The sequence below is a fragment of the Volvox carteri genome, assembly GCF_000143455.1.
Source record: "Volvox carteri f. nagariensis unplaced genomic scaffold VOLCAscaffold_3, whole genome shotgun sequence".
NCBI lineage: Eukaryota > Viridiplantae > Chlorophyta > Chlorophyceae > Chlamydomonadales > Volvocaceae > Volvox > Volvox carteri.
The window spans coordinates 757,507-778,728 of NW_003307546.1; the positions used below are offsets into that span (position 1 = coordinate 757,507).

Genomic DNA, 21,222 nt, shown 5'->3' on the forward strand with positions numbered 1-21,222 from the left:
ACCACCGGACCATGTCGTAGTACGGCCGCCAGGTGTTGTGAGCCGCCCAGAAGTTCCTGCGGCACCTGCGGGCTCCCGCCCCCGGATTGGAGTCTGTTGCCGCTTCCCCCGCCCCGACCTGACTCAGCTTCCTCCGCGGGTCGCTTATCTGACTCCGCTGCCGGGCCTTATCCGGGCCTGTCCTCGTACGGAGACCCCCGCTGCCGCCGGACTCGTGACTGGATCCGAATTCGGACCACCGCAGGGAGGGGGCGGCGGCGGCGGCGTCAGCATCGACATCGACCTTATCGCCCTCGCCAACATCGTCATCGAAGCGACCGGTGCAGCCGTTACTGACCCCCGTGTCGAGTTTGATGATGGCCGAGCAGTCGAGCAGTTCGCCGTACCCGTACTCGCCCACCTCGCCGTGCCCCGGGGTGTAGTGGCGGCGCCGTACGAGGCCTTCCGCGACAGCTGCACGACCCGCGGCGGCGGCGGCGGCGTCCTCCCCGGTCCTCGTGGGCCGCGGCGGAGCCCCGGGAGGTGGCGGCGGCGGTCGCTCGGCGGACGGCGGGAACAGCACATTCAGCTCGTACAGGTCACCGACTGCATTCAGGGCATAGCTGTACGGCAAGTCGTAGAGCTCAGGAGGAGTGCTGTATCTCCAAACCCATTCGCGTGCGTATATATGTACAGTTGCACGCAACGTACGGGTGATGGCAGTTGTCTACGTAGCTGAGACACATACATACATACATACATACATACATACATACATACATGCATACATACATACATACATACATACATGCTCCTGACCCTTGCGCTGTGTTTCGGCTTCGGCCCCCGGCTCTCGCAGCCCACAGTGTAATCTAAGTCATACACACACATACATACATACATACATACATACATACATACATACATACATACATACATACATACATACATACATACATACATACATACATACATACATACATACATACATACATACATACATACATACATACATACATACATACACACATACATAGGGACTCGTAAAACCCTTTCTTGTCCCGGATTCGGCCCTCGGACCGCTACCACCTACTTTGACTTACTACTTTGTGATGCTTTTCATCCTCGTCGTACTCATCTTTACCCCTTCCTTGGCAGCATTTCTCTCAGGGGCCCCCCCCAGGCCCCCCCAGGCCCCTCCCCCCTTTTCTGTCCACCAGCACGGGCGGCACTCACAGTTCATGCCAGGTCATGTTGCGATGCGGCTCCGCGACAGAGGACCAGAACCCCGCAGTAAGGCCCTCGAACTGGGCGGCCACCAGGCCCACGGAGACCCAGTAACGCCGGTCCAAAGACCAGAGCATGTCGCCGTCAGCGCTGCCGTCAGAGCTGGCGCCGCCACCACCAGCACCCTCTGTATCCGAATTGGGTGCTCCATCGGCGGCAAAGGCCGCCGCTTTTGCCGTATTTCCGATCATCTGGGTCGCGGTCAAAATGGCGGCTGTAGCAGCAGCAGCAGCAGCTGGGTTGGCAGATGTTGCAGTAGCAGTAGCAGGCAAAGGCGGGGTGCTCCCGCGCAGCATGGCGACGGTCCAGCCAGTGGCCCTCTCCACGTGCCGCATCATCCAGCCGTACTGCTCGTCAAACCAGTCGTACAGCTCTTGGGATGGCGCTTCTCCTCGGCCGCGGTACTCATTTAACCGGTAGTTCGTCCAGTACCTGGAGGCCACCAGAGGCACCAGGACTGGGTGTGTCTGTATATATGTATGTATGTGTGCGTTGTGTAATCCGACACCGCTGGGAGTGAACCCAGGAGGTCGCCGGGTCGCGGCGGAATCGTACATAATAAATATAAATTAATTGAATTGATGACCGATAATAATAAAATTGATAAAAGCTTACAAAAGCCTCTGGGCATTAATGAACATGAAAAAGCAGTATTTAAGACTGCTGCTTTTGAAATCGATCAAAATTGGGGCGACATGTCATACGTGTATGTATGTACGTCAGTTCGCACGTGTGTACTGCGGAATCAGAGGCCTTTGGAAATTACTGAGGGCGGTTGTTGCCCTGCTGGCCCGGGGCCCTGTGGACACAGCGGCGGGTGGGCGGGTCGGTCGTGGCAGGAGGCGTGCCGAGGCGAACAGGCTCGGAAGGGCGCCTGTGCGCGCAGCGCGATGGAAGTCCGCCCGTCGCGTGTGGTGGAGGGTTGGGGGAGAGGACCGGCACTGGAACTGGACAGCGAGGGGAGGGATGGACGGGGAGGGGCCGGGGAGCTGCGCCAGAAGACCAGAGCCCGTACACGGCGCGAAACACGTCCTCCCTCGCCCGTAAGGAGTATTACCATGTGCTCACGGCCGGGCTGCCGATCCAGGTAAAAGGACTCGTGACTTCCTATCCACAACTCCTGCGCCACCTGCTTGCGGCGCCTCTCCTAGCCCCACCTGTATAGGTGCGGTCCCTGCAGGGTGCCCTCCGCAAAGCCAGCGGCTCGGGCCTTGATGATATCTGGGAATGGCGCTGTCTCGTCGATACGGATCTCCAGTCGGTACCAGCCATCCTCGCTGTATGTGTCCGCAAACCACGTCCAGCCAACGTTCTCGTCAGGATAAGCAGCGCGTAAGGTAGAGATTATCGAAGCTGCAGTCAGCTGTTTGTGCGATTGCTGCAAGAGAGCCAAGTCCATGAGCTTGAGGCGGAAGGTGCTCCCGTGGACGTTGATCGCATAGACGTTGCCCCGCCGTAAAGTGGAAAGGTTCAGGAGACCGGGTATTCCTTCATCAGGGCTTTGGGCTGGTTTAGATGTCGCTGATAGCCTTCCTGTACTGTGGATGTCCAGACCGAACGAACGTGTAGAATAGGACACAGGTCTGGCAGGAACGATTTCGACAGTACAACTCAATGAAATGAGGAAGAGCAAGATTGTATTAAAGGTGAGCTCGGAACGTTTAGAGCACAAGCGCGCCATGGACAGGAGCTCAAACTCAGTCTGTGGCAACTTAACGTTCGTCGCCCATGACAATGAACTGTGTTTTAGGAGATGGAAAACGAAAATTGGCATACTCGCGCAAGTTTACCACTACGATCTTTAAAACCCTCAAACGACCGTTAGCTTAACGGAAACACCGAAACGATTGTAAGCTGAGAAGTCCAATGTTTGGTTAGGGGTTGTGCCTCAATAATGTATAAGTTTCTTTAAAATCTTACGATCGCGCATGAAATCACTGCAGCGGACGTAGGCCTCTCAGTTAAATCGTCGGCCTTTTCTTGGCAGATATTGCTACAAAAAGAACGGACCTTATTATAGTGAATGAACTCTTACAACATGTATCTCACTATACCTGGCATCTACGCGAGAACGCGAGTATTATGCCACCAGACGTCGGCAGGAGCTGCGGGTCCCGGAATGACAGTCTTTCCTCGCGCTGTTAGGCACCAAAATTCTCTTTGGAACAACAGAAGTATTGCAACCTGCATCCGATATAATCAATGCTTCACTGGAGCTCCCGTACAAATTTCTCGCTTCCTGTTTTGACCGTTAGATAGCTGTACATCGTCCCTCCCAAAGGTTAGCACAAACTCAAGTTCTTTTTTTTGGTTATCTTTTAGGCTGGCGAAACTTCTGATTATTGAGGATCTCTAGAAATGGGTAAATTGAAAAAGAAAACACGTAACCCAGGCGTAGGTGTCGACTTTAAGCGAGTCAAACACAAAGTTGGTAAAAAGCTCCCAAAAGCAAAAAATGAGACAGACACAGATTTTAAGTCGCGCAGCATCAACTTGCCCAACCAAGCCGTCCGGGAGGACCGCAGCAATGTCGCAGTGAATTATCAGAACCTTACATTAAAGGTATATCACAACATTCTTAAACTACGAACCTTCCACATTGACGCCTTCGCCGGCGGCGGAAGTACTTGACAACCCTGCCTTGCGTGTCACAGGAGCTGTTGAATCAGACGTCACACCACAATGACAAATCGAGGAGGCACTCGCTTGTCGGCTTGGCGGACCTGTTTGGCAGGCATCCGGAGCAGCTACGCCTCCATGCCTCGCAGGTACGCGCCGCCAGTCCAAATCTTCCCCTGCCCCTGTCGATCATAAAACGCTTTCCCTAACACCCCGTTACACACCATCCTCTGGCACATGGCGCTCACACACTTTCCTGAGACGATATCATTTCTCACTCAAGGTTTCTGGTTTCGGTGCTGCTGCTATAATATGAGCAAATGTGATGGCGGTCCCTTCCACCATCGCATTCATCCTAACCGTTGCGGTAGGTAATGGGCACGCTGGCGGAGCGCATCGTCGATGGCGACAGCAGCGTCCGATCAGCACTGCGGGAGCTACTCCACGGCAGCGTGCTGCCTCTGCTGGGCCAGGACGCATTGCGTCCCTTCATGCCCGTCGTCATGGCGCACATCTGCGGGTGAGGGATGTGTGGCGCTGCTGGGTGGCCCCCCGGTTGCCGCCCTGCCGGGCCCCCCCCCGCTGCTCTGATGTCTGGACCAGTTCTGGGTATGCGGCTAACCTCCGCCCTCCTCGTCGCCCCCCTCCTCCTCCCACTACCCACAGCGCCATGACGCACCTGAGTTTGGACATCCGCAACGACGCGTTGCTCTTCCTGGACGTGATGGTGGGTGCAACCACCCCTCACCAGCTCTGGGTAATCGGGGGTGGGGCGCCAGTTGCCCCTTGCAGCCTGCGGCTGGGCCCCAGGTGTACCCCACCCCACCCCACCCCCCTGCAGGCCTCCCCACCACACACAGATGGGACGGCATTGGGAGAGGGCCTGCATGGGAATCCCATCCCTGGCCCATATGCCACGACTTCACACTAGCCGCCCACACACACACTGGCAGATGAGTCTTGTTCGCATCTGAGAGCCCACGTCGGTATTCCCGTCCGCCTTCTGGAGGGCCGACGCCGACTGCTTTTTTGGGGGCCCCCGCTTCCTCCCTCTCTCCCTCCCTCTCTCGCGGTTCCTTTCCTGACACGGCCATGTACCACGTGTGCCATCAACCCCCTCAGATGGACCACGTACCCCAGCTGGTGGTGAAGGGCTTCTTGCCGCCCTGTCTGGCGCACTTCTGTGACATCTTCTCGGCAGCGCACAGAGGTCGGAGCATCCGAGCGCAGTCCCTGGCGGCGCTGAGTAAACTGCTGACGGCACTCACGAACTTCTTGAAGCGCGCATTTCCAGATGAGGACTCGCCCGGTGCGGCGGCGGCGCCGCCGGTTGGCGCCGCCGTGGATGCGCCGACGGCTGGGCCAGGTCCCAGCAGTGTACGGCAGCAGCAGCTGCGGGCTCAGACGCGGTCATTGGCTGCTCGTCCTGGTGCGCCGCTAGGGGCTGACCGCCTGCGGCGGCCGCAACGGTCGGCATACGAACTTCTACGGCAGTTGGACGAGCTATTTCATGCAGCCGCCGCAGCGACCCGGGCGGGGCGGAAACGTGGCAAACCCGGCGGCGGCGACGCCGCAACCGGCGGCACCGTAGATAAAGGCCGGCACAAGAAGGGCCGTGGCAGCGTCAGTACAACAGAAACAGCCGCCGCTGTTGCCAGCGGCGGCAAGGGCGTCGCAGCGGCCGCGGCGGCGCTGGCGGCAGTGACGTCCCCGGCGGCCGCAACGGCCGCGGGAGTGGAACTCTCCTCTGCCTCAGGATCCGCGGCCGCCGGGGTGCTTGGCGCGCCCACGGCGATGGCGGCGGCTCTGGCGGCAGCCTCCGACGCGCGCGCCAGCGCCCTGCGGCTGGTGTCCCTGCTCATGGATCCCTGCTGGCTGGAATGCAACCCCGCGCAGCTGGCCACGTCCCCGGAGCTTGACCAGGCAACTGCACTGGCCATGATTGTGGCTGCATGCAACAGTCTCATCCAGCGGTTGCTACTCCCACCGCAGCCGCACGACCAGCAGGTTGGCGGTGGTGATGGATTGAGCTGGACGGGGACCTACCCACCTTTGCCCCGCCAGCGGCAGCAGCAGCAGCAGCGGCAGGGTGTGTGGCAGGGGCAGGGACCTCCCCTCTTGGGGGAGCAGCGGCTGGCGCTGACGCAGCAGCTCCACGACGTGGCGGCGCGGCGTGTGGCGGCGCACTTCCCTGCCGTACTGCCGCCGGTGAAGCCGCCGGCGGCAGTGACGGAGGCGCTCGTACGGCTGAACCTGCAGAGCGCTGAGCTATTGGGCCGCTTTCTGCCTCTGCTGGCGCACTCTCGGCACGGCGTTGGACAGCCGCAGCAGATTTCCGGAGCTACCGCGGCGGCGGCGGGAAACGGCAGTGGCGGCGGCGTGGCGGCGACGGCGCTGCCCTGGGTGCCGGCGCTTGTATCGTACTATGCAGGCGCCCTAGAGCAGGGGGTGCTGCTGCCGGCAGCGGCGGGGACGTTGTCCGATGCTAGCGGGGCCGGCGCGGCGGCGGGGCAGAGCCTGTCGGCGGCCACCGCTGACGTGGTGCTGACGGCGGTGTCGGCGGCGCTGGGGCAGTTGGACGACGCCGCGGCGGCCCGGCTAATGTCGGCGGTGTCGCAGTTTGCTGCTCGGCAGCCTCCGCGGTCGGGTGCCCGCCTGGCGTGTATTCGCATCCAGCATTCGTTGCTGCTAGCTGCGGTGGCGGGTGGGTGGGTTGGTTTCCTAGGCCCTGAGGGGGGAGGGAGACCCCCCGTGGGGAGGCGGGTGGGTTGTGGGCGGTGGAGAAACCCGCGGAAAGGGGGGGGGGTGAACGCGGAGGCGCCAAGGCCTAGATGATGCCCTAGGTATGGAGTCCCCCCGCACTTGCTATGTACGGCTCTTCATGATGTGACGGTCAGGTAGCGGTAGAGCGGCACCGGCGTGGTGGGGCCGGCAAGGGAAAGGTCGCTAGAGGTGTGAATGTGTGAATGTGGGTGATTGTGCACGATTGGGGTTGAGGACTGTGTGTGTGTGTATTTGGGGAACTTTGGGGTTGGGGCACACTTTATGCGGGGTGGGGTGGGGTGGGGGGAGGGGGACTTCGTGGGGTGGGGGGGAAGTTAGGCGTTAGGCGGTTGGAAGTCGTGAGTGGAGCGCCGGAGAGAGCTCTGGACGCTGTGTTGTCCTTGCTACTGCTGCTGCTGCTGCCCCTCAGCACTCGCGGTCCACCACCACTACCACCACTACGCTGAGCTTAACGCAATGGCCACATCTTGAGGAGGTCCCCCCCGCCAGCACACATGCATATGCACATGCAAGTCACCCCACCCGTGTAACCGGCTCCATTCCCGTCGTACTTCCGCCGTACATATCACGTGCCCCACTCTCGACCTCCTCTTGCTCATCCTTGGGGTCTATCCATGTTTTGCCGCCGCTACTGCTGCTGCTGCTACTGCTATTTGTATTGCTCCACCTGGCCCCCAGGTCGTCTCTTCCTGGCGGAGGGAGTGGTGAGTGGTTGGCTGGAGCCGCTGCCCAAGCTGCTGTGGGAGGTCGGTGGGGGCTCCGCAGAGGTGTCGTACGCCGCGCTGGCGCTGCTGCTGGACGCGGCGCGGTTTGCGATACCTGGTGCGCGGGAGCCTGTCCGCGGGTGCTGTGGCCTGCGTGCTGACTTCTGCTTCTGCTACTGCTACTGCTACTGCTACTGCTACTGCTGCTGCTGCTGCTGCTGCTGCCGGTCGTGACCCCGCACTGGGGCTGTGTCGCCCGAACTGTTTAGCCCCTCCCTCCTTTCCACCAGTGCGGTCCAGGGAGTCCCGTCCGGACTACTCGCAGACGCACTGCTGGTGGTCTTTGTCGGACTTTGAGCCCCGCGATTTCCCTTCCGACATCCTTAGCTCGCTTGCGGTGGTTGCACGGACAGACACACTGACATACAGACATACACGTGCCCCGGTCTCCCTTCTGGCCCCCTACTACCCCCCCCCCGGCAGGCTCCCCCATGTGCCAGTTCCTGTCCTCCCAGCTGCAACCCCAGCTGGCGCCGCTGCTCGCGGTGCAGCTGCCGGCCAAGGCGGCGAAGGCGGCGGCGGCCAAGCTCGCCGCAGCTGCGTCAGCGGAGGTGCCCATTGTGGGGGCAGGTGGTGCTGCTGGTGAGGTGCTGGTGGTGCTTCCCGGAGCGCTATCCAAGCTGCCTGAGCAGGTGGCCGAGCTGGGGGTGGACCTCATCTACCACACGGGTGAGGGCGTTGGGGGGGGGTTGAGGGGGGGTTGAGGGACCCCTCTACCCCGCTTCCTGCACACACCCTTACCGCCAACCCTAGGCGGAGTAATTGGAAGTCAGCCCCCGGCCCCGCCCTCACCCCCGCATACATACTTACATACATACATCACGTTACCTTCCTGCTTGCTCACTGAACCTATTAACTCTTCTTTTGCCAGGACTCGTACGGCGGTTGGTGCTTTGGCCGTTGACTTGTAGTGTACACTTCCCCCTCTCCCCCCGCCCGCCAGGTGCTCTGGGTGGGCCCCTGCTCAAGCCCCTGGCCGCCGCCCTGTCCTCCACCGCCCTATCGCCCTCCCTGGCGCGGAGACTGCTGGACGTCGTCCTAGTTCGACTGAGGGACGCACCCGACCCGGCCCTGGCAGCCAGCTGGCTGCTGACGCTGCTGTTCGGACCCCAGCACGGCCTGAGGGTGATATCGCCTGAGGGCACTGACTTGACGGCCAGCTGGGCCCGGCAGCGCGCGCTGGTGGACGCGGCGGTGATGGGCTTGGGGCAGCTAGGCGGCGCTGCGCCGTTGCTGTTGGTGCTGGCGCCGCAGCTGGCGGCGCTGCCGCTGGCACAGGCGACGTCAGCGGGCGCGCGAGGCGCGCGGCTGCAGCGCTACAGCCTAATTAGGCTGTGTGCCGCCGCGGTGGGAGAGCCCGGGGGAGATAAGCTGCCACCGGCGGGGCCGCTGGCGGAGGCGCTGCCGGCGGCAGCGGCGCTCTGTGGCATTGAGGCTGGCGCCGCGGCGGCGTCAGGGGAGCCGGACGGCGCTATGGCTATACTGCCGTACAGGTCAACGTTTGGACCCGTAGTGCAACTGCTGACGGAGCGCCCGGTGCTAGCTACGGCAGTTGTACGGCACTTAGCTGCGCTGCTGCGCAGCATGGCGGGGTCGGAGGCTGTGGCCCCGGCTACGACGGTTGGCTGTTTGCCGCTCCACACGGCCGCCCTTGCGGCGCTGCAGTTGGCTCAGGCGGTGGTGAAGCTGCAGCCCGTGCGTACGGCACTGGCTGCGGCGGGTTCGGAGCGGGAGGGATTACTAGGGGCGGTTGAGGAGCTTGGAGCGGCGGTGCGCAACCTGCCTGTGGCAGCCGCGGGGTCGGTGGGGAGTGATCACGCCGCTAGCTGCGGGCTGGAGAGCCAGCGGCTTCTGCAGACGGTTGTGGACCTGTACGGCAGCAGCAAGGCGGGCGCGTGAAAAGGAGGAAGCGGGGCGCAGAGGCAACTGTGTTTGGGCGATGTGGGCTGTGTTTGGATTTGCGGCCTCCGTCAGGATTTTGATGTGGCGGTAGTGGCAGTGGTGGTGTGGTACAGTCCGGGTGATGGCCGATCAGAGCATTTTCCTTGCCGTGGGTGCCGGTGGGGGCTCCGGAGCTCCAGTGGCAGCTCATCGACAGTACCGTACGGGGTGTGATTGTATTCCCGGTCCGCGGTAGGATCGAGAACTGCGCTGTAGGGGGGGTTGCTTTGACGGGTCATCCTGGTGACGTGCCCGTTTCTGAAGGGGGAACTGTCGTGAGGAGGTTCAGCGAGTGCGAGGCAAGGGCACCTGTGCAGCCCCGGGCGCCTGACCGCTGGCTGGCTGCCCTGGCTGCGGGATTGCCTCTGTCTGCATCATTGTACGGGGAATGGGACACAGGGGATGGGAATGGGGCGAATGACCAGCTAGGGAGGAATGCGGTTTGCTTTTCGTAGTGTGTATGTATGTATGTATGTACACTGATGATGCAACAGGCACCTGAATGTACACACACACAGGGGCCCGTGTGCCCTCTTGTGGTAGTGCAACCTCCCCGCACCGGGGAATGGAATGAGGGCTGTAAACTTGCGGCGGAGGCGGTGAAGAAGGTGCGAACGAGGCCAGGTCACGTGTTACATTCTTTACCCATCGCCTTATTGCACAACGCACAGCACCGCACACCACAACCGCAGTGTGCGGTAAAGCCAAAAGCCCTGCGTGAAGCAGTAATCTCGGAAAGCACGACATGTCACGAAATGCAATGCCAGCTGAAGTATACCAACATACTCACAAAACCACAACGATCCGCCACCCCGCTGTGGTGGACTTCCCCACCCCTGTCCAACAGCTCGCTGTGGGAACACATCGCGCATGGTGCAATATCATGGTAGGCGCCGCCGAGCAAGCACTTGCAGGCAAATGGGCTAAAGTCTGAAGATATACCAGCCGCGAGCAGACTTGCATCCCAGCCTCGCCGTGTTGCCTCAGGCATTGCCAGCCCCTTCCCTCCCTCCCGCCCAGCTTTCAACCTCCCCACTTCCCCCTTTTTACTCATGCAAGGTTAGAGCAACGCAGCAGCGCATTTCGCCATCTCGCCTGACGGCAAAGCGCGCCTCTTGTGTGAGGGGTCCTCCCTAGAAAATTAAAGTTTACGTGCAGACCGCACGTGTTTCCATCTTGAGCAGATACGTAGGTGTGCAGCACAGCGGGTGGGTTTTCCACACCGACGTATTTCAACTGACGTGGCTCGTGATGAACAATCATCAGGGGGTCGGGGAAGAGCAGGGAGAGGAGAGAAACTGGAAATGGGTTCCATGCTTTAAAGTTTGAGGGCCCAGGGGGACACTCCCGACCGACCGACCGGGTCAACAGAACTAACCCAAGGCGCAATCATCGGCCCGCATGAACGCGAGATGTATGTACCCATCTCCCCGGCGATATGCGCCAAAATAAGCGGTCTCAAAGCATTAATAAGCCAAACATCGAAAAACGCAGCAGCCACGTTGGGAATCATTTACGAGTATGTAAAAAGGGGGGAAAAGGGGGCAATCAGGGCGTCCGTACAGAGTCGTCGTCAGCAGCGGAGTCAGCAGCGCGGCCAACCCAATCTATCAGCCCCCAAACAGTTGTGAACGGGTAACAATTCATAAACGCGCTAAGATACGCACGAGGACGACCCCCCCCCATGCACCCCAGCTCACCCCAACACCGTGCAGGTGAAAAAGCATATAGCCAGCAAGCCAGCACCACAACCCAGCAATAATAATACCCACCCACAAATGAAAACGACAGGAAGCGTGTGAGGCTATCGGCGTCATTCCGCTCAGACAGAACGCCCCTCACTTCCAAACTCATTGACCACCACACACAGATTCGAACTCCCCCACTGTCCAGCCCGACAAAGCGGTCGCGTTGCGAGGTGCCTTGCCGCCTGCGCAGACGCCCACACACAAGCCTGCATTGAACCGAGTATGACGCGAGCCCAGAGACCTTCCGCGACCTACCAACACCAGGAGGACGACGACGATACTTTTCGCAGAATCACCACCCACGCCTCAGACACCCGGGTGCTTCTCAGCACGCGGCAAGGCGCCCTCTTCGCCGCGGTGCTCCAGTGCGCCATCACTGCCTGCCGTCATGCAAAAGAGGAAAATCGGCAGCCGGCTGCCGCCCCAGCACAGTAACTCTCCTTTCCCCACCCCACACCCAGCAGAGCCGCTCGCCAAAGTGTACCGCCTGCCGCTCCCCCCACGATGACCCCACCTCCGCCGGACCTGCCCTTCACAAACCGGGCGGCGCGGTAGGCCTCTGCGGGCCGGCCCAGCCACGCCACACGCTGCACACGCACCTGCTGCACTACCCAGGAAGTCTTCAGAACGCCGTGGAGCTGCAAACGGTGCAAACAAAGCCCGCGGCAACAAGCTAAACAGGACTGACAGTGGCCCCCATCACTACTACCTACGTGCACACGTGCCCCTCCTCTCGCACATCATCGCGAAGAGAGGTCCTGGGGAGCCCCTGGACTCCCCTTCGGTCTCGCCCTCACCTCCTCACCTCCGGGGACTGAAAGGAACAGCGCACAGACAAACTCTGAGGCCCGCGCGATGCGGCAACTCCTGGACATCAAAATAGAGTCGCCCAAGAGCTTCGACGACCCACATCATAACGTGGCCTCAAGCCTACCTCGGCCTTCCAGCCACCACCATCCGCGACTCGCACAGTTCTACCACCACCAGTCGTAGCCGGGGCTTTCCTCGGACGTTTTCCCCCACACCTCCCAACATCTCGCCAGCCGTTCATCAAATCGGACACGTGCAAACCGACGGCTCCAAACCTGCGCTCTGTAGCACCGGAACACGTGTCGTTCTTCACTCAACGTACCGGGGCAGATAATCCTTGGGGAGCTGCGTCGCCTGATTGCTCAATCGCCCATTCATCCACTCACCCACTCACCCTTCATCTACCCGTCCGCCCGCCCACCGACATGTCAACACGAGGGACCTCGCCCAGCGCATTGCCCTAGGAGCGCTCTAGGCCCCATAGAGCGGAGCCACTAACAAGGCAAGGAGATGCCGGTATTAACGCACAAAGGAAGAGAACAGGACGTACAGTTGGGCAGCAGGTGCGTCTGCTTCCCCCCCGCGCCGCGTGAATCCAGTTCCCCCAGACGCCAATCTCGACCCACCGCCACTTCCACCCCTGACATGAAAGCACCTAAATGGGAGGCTAGGGTAGGGGCGCCAGACGCCGATTCAAGACGCCGCAATCCCCAGACTTACACCCACCGTCAGCCTACCAAACTCTACAAGAGAAGATCACAAAGTCTCAAAAGAGTGTCACATGACCCTGCCCCAGTAGGGCCACATGGTACGTTTGAGCCGTCATCATCAGGACGCCCTGCTTCAGGCCTCCGCCACCTGCGGCGCCGGCTGGATAAGGCCCGGGAGCCCGCTGTCGCCCTCGTTGCGCGAGTGCTGGGGCACCGCGGTTCCGCGACCAACACCTCCGGCAACACGGAATCCGCCACTCGCCTTCGCCGCCTCTTTGGGCGCCGGTGCCATGGGGGCCTGCGGCGCCATGTCGATCCCGGCGAGCACGGACACGGCCGTCGCCTCCGCCGGCTCCAGAAGCTTCAGCTGATCTCCCGCCCGAGGCGGATGGGGTCGCGCTTTGGTGCGCTGTTCGCTGCTATCGCCGCCCAGGACCGGTGAGCCCGAGCGCTGCACCTCCGTTGGGACGCCGCCGCTGCCCGAGGCCGCGCGCGTGGGCCCTCCAGCCTTGCTAGGACTGCTCTCCGGACGTACGGGCGTGGGCATCGGCGTGGGCTGCTCTTCTTGCTTTATGGCCACAGCGATATGCTGCGGCTGCTGCGCTAGCATCTCCTGCTGTTGCTGTTGGTGTTGTCCGCGCTGGGGCCGTTGCTGCCTTTGCTGCTGTTGTTGCTGTTGTTGCTGATGCTGCAACGGTGGTAACTGCGGCGCGCGGCGCTCAGGCGCCGGTGGCGGCGGCGTCTCCACGCGCTGTTGCTGCTGCTGCAGGTGCTGTTGCTGGGTTAGGAGCTGCAGGTGCGCTTGCAGCAGCAGCACTCGCTCCACCAGCTCCTCGTGCGCCAGGCGCACAAGGGCCTCACGCGGCACAGGCTCCAAGCCGAGCGCCGGAGGCACCTGCATGTCCTCCAAGGGCACAAGCGCCAGGGCCGCAGCAGTCCGCTCCCCGTCCCCCTCGCGCCCTTCATCCCCCTCCCCCACCCGCGCACCACCGCCAGCAGGCTCTGGAGAAACGGAGCCCGCCCGCACCGGCTGGCGCCTGCTCGTGCTGTGTTTTACCGCCGCCGCCGGCAACCCGTTCAGCGTCGCGACGCCGCCCCGTGCCCCCCGCCGCTGCCGACTTGCCAACTGAGCTGCACCGACCCGGCGAGCGCCAACAGCCCTCCCCGGGGCCCCTGCCCTATCCTCCGTATCCGTGCCGTCCTCCCCCTCACCCTCCGCATCGCGACCACCCATAACGCCCTCAATATCGTAATCCTGTCGCCGACCGAGCAACCCCGGGCCGCGCTTGCGCTTGCCCCGACCCAGGTTCGCGGCCTGCTGCGCCACCAGCTCCATGAAGTCCACGGTTCCATGCTCCTCCTCCTCCTCGTCCTGCTCCCCCTCCTCGTCCTCCTCCTCCTCGCCACGGCCGTCCCGTCCTCCGCCCGTTGCACCGCCGTCCTCCTTCTCCACCCGGTACTGCTCGCCCTCGCGGTACGCAGCCTCCTCCATGGCATGCCGCTCGTCCAGGCCCCTGCCGGACATGTACGCGCTGTGCGGCTGGACGAGTGCCGCGGCGTGGTGCGGGAAACCCGGGATACCAGGGATTCCCGCCGCGGCGCGGGATAGGGCAAGGTTCTGCGCAATGGCTGCGAGCGCTAGCTGCTGCTGCGCGTGCTGGTGGTGCTGTTGCTGCAGCGCTGCTTGCTGGAGCTGTTGCAGGGTGAGGCTGCGAAGTAGTTCCGAGTGTTGGCGGCCGGCATCCAGGACAGCGGCCGGCTGGGCGGCAGCGGCGGACGACCAAAGTGCCGAGCCCAGCGCGGCGGCGGAAGACCCCATGAACGACTGCAGGGAAGGTACGCCCGAGTGGAGCAGCTCCAAGGGCAGGCCGGCGGCGGCAGCCGCAGCCGCCGCAGCGACTGAGTTGGCCCCGCTGGCGCCGCGCAGGGAGGCAAACTGCGCCAGGCCGGCGGCAGCCGCCGCCGCAGCACCCGTGGGGTCCCTGGACAGATATCCCTCGACATCGAGGCCCAAACCCATGGGGTAGACGCCGCCAGGGTCGGCGTCCATGGGCTCGTGGTGATTTGGTTGGTCGGGGTCGTGGGCAGCACTCGTGTCCTCGTCCTCCTCCTCCCCCTCGTCCACGTCGTCGCCGTCCTCGCCGTCCTCCCTGTAGCCAAATCCCTCGCCAGGAATGTAGGTGGAGTTCTGCGGCATGAGGCATTTACGGTATCGGGATGGGGGGGTTGAGCTCCGTGGTCCGAGGGCTCCATGGTTTCAAAGCGATGGTAAGCGAAGGTAAAGAAGGGGGGAAAGGGGAGAGCCCTCCGGACACTGCGTCCAAACCCACCAGCGGAAGTCTGCGGTCCGTGAGACTCCTCCGACGTTGCCGATTTGCCGCCAACCGCTCGCCAATAGAGCGCTTCTTCGCGCGGTAGCTGCAAGATATTGCGGGGCGCGGGAGTTAGCTTGTGCAAGCTGGATGATGCTGCACGGACAAGGCAGCCGCCACGCACACAGGAAGGGTGAGGGTATATGTACACGTACTTTCGGAAGTAGTCCCGGACCAGGGGCAAGCTCCTGAGGCACTTTGCATGCACGCGCGTCTCCTGCAGTGACGGCGCGTCCTCCTTCCAGAGGTCGTACGCATGAACCTCATACCAGCCGTTGATTTCCTGGGCGTTTGGTCGCCTGCCCAAGCGATCGAGCTCACTTCGCCACCAGTCGTTGAAGGGCTGCCAGAACCTCAGAGGCCGGCGATCAGACCACTCTGGTCGAGACGGGGTAACACGGCCCTCCTTCAACTCCGCCAGCGCCTCGGCACCAAGCTGTTGCTTGGACCGTCTGCGTGCGCTTCCCTTTGTCATTTCCTTTCGTAGGTTATGCGCCGGCTACTGCTACAGGTGCCGAAAGCAGCAGCAGGGAGATAGGTGGCACCTCACCTAGCCATCCCTTGCAGGGAAGAAATGTAGCAACTGCAAGTCACAAAACATGCAAAGGTTTACACGGGTCAGCCATGAGGGCGGAGTTTATAGGAGAAAGAGCTACGAGGCCGCTTCATTTGCGGGGGCCGCAGTAGCCACCGGCGCAGCTTGCGCAATATGTAGCGGCCTCAACCATGTGACCAAGATACAGATAGTAACGACATGTTGAAACGCGCGTACCGGGGTATCCTTGAGAGAACTGGCCCCTAACCTGCGCAAAATTGGCAGGCTGCCCCGGGAAGGCTGCTGGCAGGTAGCCGCCCTCTCCAGGGAGTCACCCACAAAGCGTTTTCTATCAAGAAGAATACAACCACTGCAGGACTATCGGGTGGATGCTTATCGGGCTAAGAGGGTTGCACAGATGCTGCTGCCGCCTGTAAAAGCGAGGTGCAAGTGTATGCCACGCAAGATTATGGTTTTATTAATTAATAAGTAACAAACAGCGAAGCCATGGGTAGGCCAGTTTCCGTCCGTAATGTCGATAAGCACATCCCCGTTTCTGTATCGCACTGGCTTGGTTGCCGTGATGTGATATATGATGTTGTACGTAAACCTGCCATAAATACGCTGTTACAAATACAGATGCTTTGTAACAAGCTTCGATGCAAGGAGGTTCTTGCCCCGCGCTTCCGAGCTCTGCTCATTCCGCTACACGCAAATTATGCTGGGATAACACCTTGAACCTCACCCGAGGAGATACAACGCACACTGTCAGCTTAGCAGGAAAGCGTTGCACAACGGGCCGAACATGCTGCAATGTGGTTTACGTATGCAGGCTCGCCAAGGCGCTCGATTCCAGCCTTGGCTTTTCATTACATGACGAGGACGCAATCCTCAATGCGTCTTGCGCGCAATCAGCCCAACTGCCAAGAAACCTCGAGGCGCCAGTTGCTGTCCTGCTTGCGGGCAGGCTTCCGCGCATAAACATGCGCCTAGACCCCTGCAAAAAGCCTGCCGTCGGCCCAGCTTACAAACGAGCACGTTTCCCGCACTACGTGCTGCTGTCCAACCAGACTTCTGAGACAGCCATAGACCCTAAAACCAATCCAAACCCCCGGTGCGACCATGGCGCACAGACAGCTGTCCAGAGGCCCTAAGTGCCACTAAATAGAGGACCTGGGGGTCCTAAGGGCCCGCCCTCCATCACCACAGCCACCCCGGCTCCGGACATGGTCGCCCCTAGCCCCTCCTCCCCCCCTGCACCCCCATGTCGTCCCCTGCTTTCCCCCTCCCCGGCGCCTATACATCGACCCCTGTCCGGGTTGCCTGCCTCCAAGACCACCCGCGATCGGGGCGCCCCGGCGCTGCACTCCGCGACAACGCATTCGCGCGGCGCCTCCCAGCTCCCGCTCGGTCTCGTGCCCACATCTCTCAAGCCACCATCCACTAACAAATTTCCGCCCTGGCCCTGGTCCTCCTCCTCCTCGAACCGCCGCGAACCGCCTTCCGCGGGGGAACCACACACAGCGCCACTCCCACAATTCACACCCTCGTCGTCTTCGCAACATCCCCCAGCACTGTCCGGCCGATCCCCCCGCTGCTGCCAGTCGCCGGGCTCCAGCAGTGGCATGGGCAGCGACGGCGACCGCCCGTATGAACCGTCCGTGTCGTAAAAACCCACCTCCCCTACCTCCGCCCCCTGCGTGAAGCTCCCCGCCCCCTCCCCCTGCCCCCGCGGCCTCTCCCTCTCCGCCAGCAGCAGCCCCACCAGCTCCTCCAACTGATCCACCTGTTGCCGCAGAGCTGCGTTGTCGGCCGCCAACGAGGCCTTTTCACGACCAAGCGCCTGTACCTGTGCGCGTGCATCCCAACATACCGGGTGGGGGAAGAGTAAGGAGACGTGGACGCATATTACCTAACGTTGTTGCTTTTCCGTCTTCGTGTATGTTTGCGTAATTTTATGCATGTTAAGACGTCCGTTTCTCAACTCTGAAAGGAAAGCCCCAAGGGGGTTGCGGCGGGGGATTACATTTGTACTTTCGCTCGCGGGATGTAGCCGTCGCTGCCGCATCAGCCCAGCTTCATGTGCTAAGAGAGACGGCCATGTCGTGGAGAAACAAGCTAGCTGGCATTGTTGTATGACATCAATCATAGCCATCGGCGCTTCATCGCTTCATTCCCTCATTCCCTCCAGTCAAAGTGATGAAACCCAATCGCCCTGAGCTACACTGGACGCGCATGGCAGCTTCCGGAATAGCAGGGGGATGTGCGTGCGTAAGACCGCTGCTGGGGTCACCTCCGCAGCTGAGGGCTCCCTCCCCAATCGCGAGCTGCTAGCCCCCGTGTAAAACCCCTTCCTCTTACCCCAGCCGCACCACCACCGCTACTGCCCGGGGGGCCCATAAAGAGGAATCCACAGCCCCTGGGAATTCAGGGGACGGTACCTGCTGCCGTTGCTGCTGCTGATGATGATGTTAATGTCCAGTGACCAAGCCAGCCGCATCCCACCACCCGCCCAGGACCCTGTCAAAGTACAACGTACCGAGCTACATGCGCAGCATTGCGCCATCTGCCCACCCTCCCACCGATACTTACGTGCCATCCATTACAATACCTGTACCTGCCCGGCACCCGGCTACCCATGTCCTGCGCTTCCATACCTGCAACAACAGCATGTCGATGAACGGGTCCGGAGCACCCCCATTCGTACGGCTGCTGTTGCCGCCGCCTCCACCTCCGCCATCGCCTCCATCAGAAGACGCCACATCCAACCCCGGCGGCAGCCGTGCATTCTCCCCCTCCTCCTCTTCCACGGCTCCCGTTAGCCGACCTGGCAGCTGACCCAAACCCAATGCCGGGCCAGTGCGAGCGCCAGTGCCTGGGCCCAGGCCCCGCCCCGGGTATCCTGGACCGGGGCTGGGCCCAGGGCTCCCATAGGCGCTGTCGCAGGGGGCCGTGCTGGGTGCGGAGGCGGCCACACCCCAAGTGGAGGCCAGGCTGCTGATGCTGGGGGCGCCGCAGGTGACGGAGGTGACGGAGCAGGGCGAGGAGGGCAGGGGGCAGGGGCCCGGAGGCAGGCAGGAGCTGCCCGGTGCTAGGACAGGCAGGGTGGTGCTGGCCATGGCCACCGCGGGGGTCATCAGACGCATCTGGGACCAGCGGACAGGCCGGGAGTGGCGGGGCGTGTGTGTGAGGACTTTGGGGTGGGGCGTGTGTGAGGAAAAGGCAGCAGTTGTCACCGCAAAGGGGCTTGTGGCAGCTGCGCGACCAAGTGCTGTATTCGATTTGGGTGAGGCAAGGCCTAAGTGCTGTAGAAGTTCATGGGCCGTAGGTCCTCGGGGAGTACGGCACAAAGTGCAAGATGAGACGAAACGACACGGGGCTTCCGTTGAATCAATGGATGGACCGAATCCAGTAGGGCACCAGTAGGAACTTCTGGTGTTGCCTCGGGAAATGTGCAAGCCTTAGATTGCAATTCTCCGCAACGAACTGCAGCTTTGAAGGCAATAGGAGCTGCGGGCCTCAAAGTGCGCCTCTCACCACATGGCCTCCTGCTGGTCTGCCAGCCCCTGCTGGCTGCTTGGCTGCTCCCTTTCCCCCTCCCCCATATCATCCCCTCACACCTCGGCGGGCTCATGTTGGAGGGCTGGTCCCACCGTGGCGGCTGCTGGCTGGGTCAATACACGAAATGTCGAGAGCTCAACTGTCGGGGACCCTTGCAGAGCCCCCGACCCCGGTCCAGGACTCGGCACCAATCCTTTGCTCCTAGCTGCTGCCGCGCCTTTTTGGCGGCGGAACTCTTCCAAAGCTCGCCGCCCCGCAGCACGCATCCTCTCCTTGTACTCCTCCACTTCAGACGCCTGCTGCAAAGCGGTTGACGACCGATTAAGAGGAGCCACATATATTTGAATTGGACAATTGGACAATTTGCCTACAGTTTGCATGTGATTGCCATCAGAGGCACCACTTGCGGGCCGGCGCATCGGACGTGACGCAAAGAACTTGTTTGACGTTTGGATGCCTTTTAATGGAGCCCCAGCGTGACAACGTTAAAGAGCAATATTGAAGGCATACCACCGCTCCCAACCCATATCACGGAAGTCGAAACTAGGTAGGTTGAGCTGGCAAAATTCAGGTGGCCATTGAGACTTTTGATTAAAAGCATAGGTCTACGGGCCTTATAAGTATCCTCACCTCTGCCATGGCAACGCCCTCGGCCCTAACGCCAGCGCCTCGGCCCTCGCCGGGCACCCAAGATGTGCTGTTTCCCAGTTCTTCGGCAAAGCCTAAAAAGAACCGGGAGCTTGGCTAAGGCCTAACGTAAAATACCCCGCTTAACGACACCAGCAACGGAGGCCGACGCGTTAACGACCTCGACGCTCCATAACCCAGTCGGTTGGCAAGATGAAAATGGTCCCATGCATTAGATAGGTGCATCCACGCACTTTAAAATTTGTGGATTCATAGTTTCCAAATTTGCACGTCTTTCCCTTGTAAGACGGTTATGCGTACAGAAACGGATTTGACCCAAGGACCACAACGCGCCGAGGACTGTTAATAGTGATTACTGCAAAACGACACATATAAACAAATTGCTTACTTAGTGGCCAACAAGTCGTGTCTGACTTCGTTTTCCTCGAGATATTTAGTTCCACAGCACGTACAAATAAAGCTGTGGAGGCCCCAAGGCAAAGTGCAGCATCCCTGTATTGACATTTAAACCAATTAGGGATGTCTTTGCGGCGAAAGCTCAAGGGGAAGAAGCCGCCAGAGGGCTGGGAGCTCATCGAGGAGGTCATAGAGGACTTTGAGCAGCAGCTCAAGGAAGCTGTCAATGAGGAGCACGAGGGCAAACGGAAGACAGAGTTAACCTGGAAGATTCATCGGTTACATTGGGAAAAGAACCGATTTATATATGACCTGATGTATCAGCGCAAAGTGATGTCAAGGGAGTTGGTAAGTATACCTGTAGTACCTGTATGATCCAATATGTACCTTTGTTAGAAAGCTGTCAGCACACTGAAGATCTGGCATGATTACCAGCTCTGCGTGTGGGCATTTCATTTGACCGTGTGTTATACATCGCGCTAGTGTGGAATTGTGTAGATGCCGGCACGCGTCGCCGTTGAACGTTGAACCAGCGTTCGCCCGAGTTTGCGTCCCAGGGGACGGTGCGGCAGGTTATATGCGCTAATGCGCTTTGCGTAGTTTGCATCGTAGGGTTGCTCCAGACGCTCTGGCATGCACGAGGGTGTCTTGCATAGCCCTGCCGTGTACACGAAGGCGCCCGCGTGGCAGCCAGCGAGGGCCGAACCAACGAAGAAAATGACCGGTGCTTTGACACCGGGGGCAGCACTCGTGGGGTTGTGTGATGCGCCTGGAAGCGGAGGGAACCTACACATATCTGTCACGCGCACAATTAAGGGTCCCCACCCGCTGTGGCCGCAGTTCGAGTGGCTGGTTCGCGAAAAGGTGGCGGACGGTTCCTTAATCGCAAAATGGCGCAAACCTGGTTATGAGATCCTGTGCTCCATGCTGGCGATCCAGAAGGGCAACCACAACTTTGGGACGACGAGCCACTGTCGTGTGCCGCTGCGGGCGCGCGCCAAGCAGCAGCGGATTACGCCGGACGTTCAGACGGGTTGCATCTCATGTGCTTCGGGCGACGGCAAGTGA

At 60.9% G+C, this 21,222-nt stretch overlaps 5 protein-coding genes across 5 annotated transcripts in view; 2 read left to right on the top strand and 3 right to left on the bottom strand.

Annotated features, from left to right (window-relative positions):
* VOLCADRAFT_86598 (uncharacterized protein) overlaps positions 1-2,665 on the bottom strand; it is a gene marked incomplete at both ends in the record, with an annotated part of 6,800 nt that extends 4,135 nt beyond the window's left edge. Inside the window, 3 exons of the mRNA XM_002946495.1 lie at positions 3-602; positions 1,216-1,698; positions 2,424-2,665. Of these exons, the coding sequence (XP_002946541.1) occupies positions 3-602; positions 1,216-1,698; positions 2,424-2,665 (1,325 nt within the window). The remainder of the gene's footprint in view (positions 1-2; positions 603-1,215; positions 1,699-2,423) is intronic.
* A 639-nt stretch (positions 2,666-3,304) lies between these two features.
* On the top strand, positions 3,305-10,308 carry VOLCADRAFT_86599 (uncharacterized protein; the record flags this gene model as incomplete). Its single annotated transcript, XM_002946336.1, has 10 exons — positions 3,305-3,406; positions 3,921-4,034; positions 4,257-4,405; positions 4,552-4,612; positions 5,008-6,589; positions 7,348-7,491; positions 7,857-8,102; positions 8,377-9,236; positions 9,893-9,982; positions 10,222-10,308. The coding sequence occupies 10 exons, from the start codon at positions 3,305-3,307 to the stop codon at positions 10,306-10,308; spliced, it is 3,435 nt and encodes a 1,144-aa protein (XP_002946382.1).
* A 1,120-nt stretch (positions 10,309-11,428) lies between these two features.
* Positions 11,429-15,489, bottom strand: VOLCADRAFT_86600 (uncharacterized protein; the record flags this gene model as incomplete). Its single annotated transcript, XM_002946496.1, has 6 exons — positions 11,429-11,502; positions 11,637-11,760; positions 12,791-13,165; positions 13,469-14,830; positions 14,973-15,060; positions 15,170-15,489. 6 exons carry the CDS (start codon positions 15,487-15,489, stop codon positions 11,429-11,431), a joined length of 2,343 nt encoding a protein of 780 aa, XP_002946542.1.
* Positions 15,490-16,699: 1,210 nt separating this feature from the next.
* On the bottom strand, positions 16,700-19,749 carry VOLCADRAFT_86601 (uncharacterized protein; the record flags this gene model as incomplete). Its single annotated transcript, XM_002946497.1, has 4 exons — positions 16,700-17,398; positions 18,142-18,206; positions 18,377-18,695; positions 19,741-19,749. The coding sequence occupies 4 exons, from the start codon at positions 19,747-19,749 to the stop codon at positions 16,700-16,702; spliced, it is 1,092 nt and encodes a 363-aa protein (XP_002946543.1).
* A 528-nt stretch (positions 19,750-20,277) lies between these two features.
* Positions 20,278-21,222, top strand: VOLCADRAFT_56034 (uncharacterized protein; the record flags this gene model as incomplete). Its single annotated transcript, XM_002946337.1, has 2 exons — positions 20,278-20,502; positions 20,995-21,222. The coding sequence occupies 2 exons, from the start codon at positions 20,278-20,280 to the stop codon at positions 21,220-21,222; spliced, it is 453 nt and encodes a 150-aa protein (XP_002946383.1).